The sequence below is a fragment of the Astatotilapia calliptera genome, chromosome 4 (assembly GCF_964374335.1).
Source record: "Astatotilapia calliptera chromosome 4, fAstCal68.1, whole genome shotgun sequence".
Taxonomy (NCBI): domain Eukaryota; kingdom Metazoa; phylum Chordata; class Actinopteri; order Cichliformes; family Cichlidae; genus Astatotilapia; species Astatotilapia calliptera.
In genome coordinates, this window is record NC_137425.1 from 30,029,813 (window position 1) to 30,035,140 (window position 5,328).

A 5,328-nucleotide genomic window follows, 5' to 3' on the forward strand; every position below is an offset into this window, starting at 1 on the left:
TACAGATAAGCTTCCCAACCCCCTGAGCCATGGTCTCTGTTAACGGAGTTTTGCCGCGTTATAGTGTTAATGTCATTTTAACGAGATTAACACTGACAGCACTAGTGGGAACAACGAATATGACTGCACATTTACGCCGACATCATCCTAGTGCAAAGACAAATGGAAGCAGACAAAAACAACAAGATGATGATTCTCCTTATGGGGACCTGATATGTTTAATATGCTGCTGAGAATATAGCCCAGAAGAAGCGTATAGTATAGCTTTTATTTTGGAAAGAGCCATTTCTCTGTAATAAACCCTCTTTTCCAAAGATGAGTGATTTCTCGATCAGATAGATTTTTTTTTTATTATTTTTTTGTTTCAACAACATTAAATTTAAAAACTGTATTTTTGAGTTAAAATATATTTTTATAATTTTAATAAATGACAAATTAAAAAGGCATGAACATTTTTTTATTGAAAAAATATCGAACCGTGACACCAAAGTATCGAATCTCGAATTTTGTGTATCGTTGCACCCCTAATATATATATACTTTTTTTTATTGTATTATTGATGTTTGCCTATATTGATATAGGAAGGTTTTTTTCTCCCAGCTCAACAGAATCTTACATACTTGCTTCAATAGTTGATGCAGTACAACAAAATAATACAGACAAAATAAAAGCCAGTGATATCAAAATGCTTTTCAAAGTGATCCATTCAGCACTGCATGTACTGGTGAAACGTCTGTACTCCTCATTAAAGATAAGCAGCCTGGTGATGGGGCACAAACTTCATCCAGAAGTCCAGAAATAGCCTGAGGCAGGTAAACCCCTGTGGTGCAGCTTGTCTACTGGTCTCTGCAGCCCTGCTGAATGCCTGAGTCACACTCACACTAAAGCACACACACACACACACACACACACACACACACACACACACACACACACACACACACACACACACACACAGCAGGCAGTTGTATTCTGAAACAGTAACATGCAGTCAAACTGGCAACCCTTTTCACCCTAAACAGAGTCCATTCTGTTCATTAGTTAAAGAGGAAGAACACTTTGAATCTTGTCTTTCTGTTTTTCAGGAGAAAGATAGTCAAAAAAATAACTAGAAACTCACTCCATGATAAAAATAAACCTCACTTGACAACTAACAACTAGCTAAATAACAGTGTTTATTTACTTTTCAGTTCCAGTGGTTGCCAGTTGAAACCAAGTTAATCTGAACAAATGTGAAATGCTGAAAACACATAAATGGCTTGAACCCATTATGACACCATTTTAATGTGAGGTCTAGTCTAGCTATATTTGCAAAGTGACCATATACAAGATGGCATCAAAAACATTAGGAGGGGGGAACAACTAAGCTGTAGTGCCTCTTCACCTCACTGTGCAATACCTTTTGTGCAATATTTTTGTTACAGTTTTTGCCCGTTGCTTGAACACATTTGGCAAAACGTCGCTCATTGTGCCAAAACTCTAAACACAAGTAAACACGACACAACACTGGGAAATATACCATACACATCTGTGCCAAAATGAAACTCCACTCCCAAAACCTAAACTCTGCTGTCAAAACCTAACATTCCTCTGTCAAAATGTAACTCTGTTGACAAAATGACACATACTTGCATCATATGCAAACACTTACAGATCAGGGGGAACACACTAGTCTTCTTTACATAAAACACTGCAGTCCTTGATTTCCATTGTGTATTCAGAAGGCACATTTACAGGAGACACATTTCCAAACAACCAAAAACGCAAATAGACCTACTCAATAGTGTACATCGCAGTACCATGAATTCAGATGAAGCAAAAAAAAAAAAAACCACAACACAATAATACTGCAATAGAAAAAACACTATACTGTAAACACAAAAAACCATGACAAGTGTGCATAAGTGGGCTCATGGATCCCGCCGTCTGTTGGGGTCTGGCCACAGGACCTCATCAACATCGCAAGCTATGTCCTCTCCCGCTAGGCACCGGGGAAAATACCCTCTTGCATGCCGAAACCATCCATGGATCGCTGTCACCTCAATGTCGCCGCAGGCCTGTTCCAAGTATACCACCTCAAATTGATTGTGGTCGGTGAACCAGGCCTGGACCAGAGCAGCCCGATGGAAACTGACATTATCCCATATCACCACAAACCTGGGCTGATCTGGTCCGTTCTGTACAACTATGTTATGGAGAGCATCTAGAAATGTGAGTATGTGTTGGCTATTGTATGGACCTAGCATTGCATGATGGTGCAGAAGTCCTCGAAGGCATATGGCAGCACATAATGTGATGTTTCCCCCGCGCTGCCCTGGGACGTGCACAATTGCCCTGTGGCCAATCACATTACGACCCCGTCGTCTTGTTTTGCTCAGGTCGAATCCAGCTTCATCAATGAAAATGTATTCATGAGGCTGTGCAGCTCCATCCATGGCCATGATCCTCTGAAAAAAAGGGGAACATGTCACTGTACTACAGTGCTACACATACAGCACCCTCACCCCATCACACAGGTACCTGTGTAGCTCTCAGAATAGATCCATGTGGTACTGATATGGTACATATTCAGCTGCTACTGGACTTCACCAATACTCTATTGTAAATGTAAGGGACAGTTACACGTACCCGTACATATTCAGCTCGAAGTCCTTTGACCCTGTCACTGTTCCTCTCGAATGGGACTCTGTAGAGCTGCTTCATGGTGATGCTGTGTTTACCCAAGATGCGTCTGATGGTGGTGATGCTCACATGGTCTATGTTGCTGAACACTCGCCTGTCTGCAAGTATTGTCCGTCGTAGCTGGTGGAGACGGATGGCATTGTCTGCCCTCACTAGGTCCACAACGGCAAGTTCCTGCTGTTGTGTGAACAGGCGTTGCCGTCCACCCCCAGAAGGTCTTCGGGTCATTCTGGAGGAATACAACCACATATTGTCATCGGTTTGCTTATTTTTCATACAGTACTTTACTGTATGTACTGTGTCATCCACTGTACAACACTGTACTTCAATATGAGGAATCAGCCACTTTGGCTGCAAAAGGAGCATTAGCACCCCGTACACTTGATATGGTAATGTGATATACTGTAGAACAGTGCTATGGAACCATCTGAGTAGAGCAGAAGGTATGGAGGTGAAGACATACCTGTTTTCTAGTCGGAATGTTCGTATTACAGATGCCACTGTGAAGCGGCTTAGATGTGGGTGGACTCTCTGCCCAGCTTCCCTCATAGTCAGGCCATGGTTGATGACATGGTCCACCAAAGTTGCTCTTATTTCATCAGAAATATGGGTCCGTGCATGGCCTCTTCGGCCTCCTCCTCCTCTACCTCTTCCTCTACCTCTTCCTCTTCCTCTTCCTCTTGCTCTCCCTCCATCCATGCTTGCAAAGTTCTTGAAATGGCTACGCTGAGGGCTTTTTGTAGTTGGCTAATTGGTGTTCGGTTTTGCAAGTACGTGCCTTCAGGTGTATATTTGAGTGGTTGCAATTATCCGATGTGTTTTGTATTTTGGATACATGTGTTTTCCGAATGGCACCCTGAAATTTCATTTTGTGAGCGAAGTGTCTTATGTATGAAATAGAGTGTAGCATGCAGGACCATGTGTGTTGCATAAAGGGGTAGGTGTGTTGCATAAAGGAGTAGGAGTGTTGCATAATTGGTACTGGGGTGCAAAGCAGCGCTTTTGTTTAAGGTATGGGTACATGTGTTTGAGGTATGGTAACAAAAGCTTCACGTTGTGTTACTTTAGTCTGAGCATGGGTTTATAGTGTTCAAGCAACGGGCAAAAACTGTAATAGCCAATGGTGCAATAGACCTCAATACTTGAAATGTGCAATTCACTTGTATTTTTATTTTTATTCCTATTTATTCTATTTATCCCCTTCGTATATTTTATTTATATACAGTATGTCTCTGTATTTATATGTGTGTGTGTTTGTGTATATATATATATATATATATATAATATTCTGTAACTGTAACTTCTGTCGGTGCTGTGCTTTTGGAAACCGAATTTCCCAGAGGAACCCACCTGAGGGATTAATAAAGTTTTATCTTATCTTATCTTATCTTATCTTATCTTATCTTATCTTATCTTATCTTATCTTATCTTATCTTATCTTATCTTATCTTATCAATAAACTCACCTGAATCCCAACATGTTCAGTAGCTCCTTTCTGGTAGAGCAGTTTTCGGTCTGGAACAGACTCCAATCTGCTGACCACTGAGCAGTGAGGAAACCGTTACTTACTGATTCCAGATTATTGGCTTGCACACAAAGAAAAAGGCAGATGCTCTGGCACATCTTCCACCAACAGCATGTGGAAACAGTGAATGTGTGAAAACTGGTACCAATGTGTATGTGACTGCAATGACTGCAATGTTTGTGTGTGTGAATGCACTGTGTGAATGCATATGCACTGTGAATGCGCATATGTGTGAATGTGTGAGCAGTGCGGAAGACGGATGAGTGTGTGAATTCATCTGACTTCCTGTATAGCAGTCAGCTGGAAGCTTTTAACTTAATTCAAACCTTTGTGTATGTGTGTGTGTGTGTGTGTGTGTGTGTGTGTGTGTGTGTGTGTGTGTGTGTGTGTGTGTGTGTGTGTGTGTGTGTGTGTGTGTGTGAGATAGAATGGAGAGAATGCAGAAGAAAGACACTGAAGAAGTAGTTTGTATAATTGAATGCTTCTGCTCTTTCAGTGTACTGAAGAAGTTCTGAACAACACCTGGCAGAGAGAAAGAAACAGACAGGGTGTATGGAAGTGTTGCATACAAGAAAAAAGAACATAATCACAAGCAAATAATTTCATTTCAGAGGTGCAGGTATTCATTGCTACTCATGCAATTAAATTCCTTGCCCATAAATTCAGCAACTCATGCCCACAAGTGGCTTCTTTGTGAGCACTGCAGCAGATTAATGCAGGCAACTCTGCTGTCAAAGCTGAATTCTGCTTGCTGGAAATAACCTGACTTTTGACAAAGCTCAAAGAAAATGGGATCCTAATGTGACTGGTCACTTTAAATCACAGACGCCGCAGCATCTGTAATGGACAGGTTCGGTTTACTGTGTTAAACCAAGTTATACCTTGGAAACATCATAAGCTTAAAACCACATTTGTTTACAATTTTGAAAATTAACTTCTCATTATTTATTACCAACAGTTACTTTTTTCTGTGTAGCAGTGAAGATACTGGATTCTTTTCGGTAGCAAAGTGGAGTCAGTGAGAAATCAGTACATCCACAGGTGTATAGAAGAAATAACATCTATCTATCTTTTTTGTCTAGTCATCCTGGGCAGGAGCCTAATCAGAGAAATCCAGATCT

At 41.0% G+C, this 5,328-nt stretch overlaps 1 protein-coding gene across 1 annotated transcript; it reads right to left on the reverse strand.

Moving 5' to 3' along the window:
* Positions 1–1,699: 1,699 nt before the first annotated feature.
* Positions 1,700–3,792, reverse strand: LOC113009248 (uncharacterized). The gene is made up of 2 exons (XM_080301039.1): positions 2,629–3,792; positions 1,700–2,447 (listed from the first exon to the last, which is right to left on the reverse strand). The coding sequence occupies exons 1-2, from the start codon at positions 3,379–3,381 to the stop codon at positions 1,911–1,913; spliced, it is 1,290 nt and encodes a 429-aa protein (XP_080157165.1). The 5' UTR covers positions 3,382–3,792; the 3' UTR covers positions 1,700–1,910.
* Between the last annotated feature and the right edge of the window lie 1,536 nt (positions 3,793–5,328).

Bases quoted from the DNA above. Each gene is read 5' to 3' on its own strand.
- LOC113009248 (XM_080301039.1), bottom strand. From the start codon at position 3,381: ATGGATGGAGGGAGAGCAAGAGGAAGAGGAAGAGGAAGAGGTAGAGGA. The intron at 2,448-2,628 runs GTACGTGTAACT...CCTTTTTTTCAG, and splicing joins TTCGAGCTGAATATGTACGG to AGGATCATGGCCATGGATGG.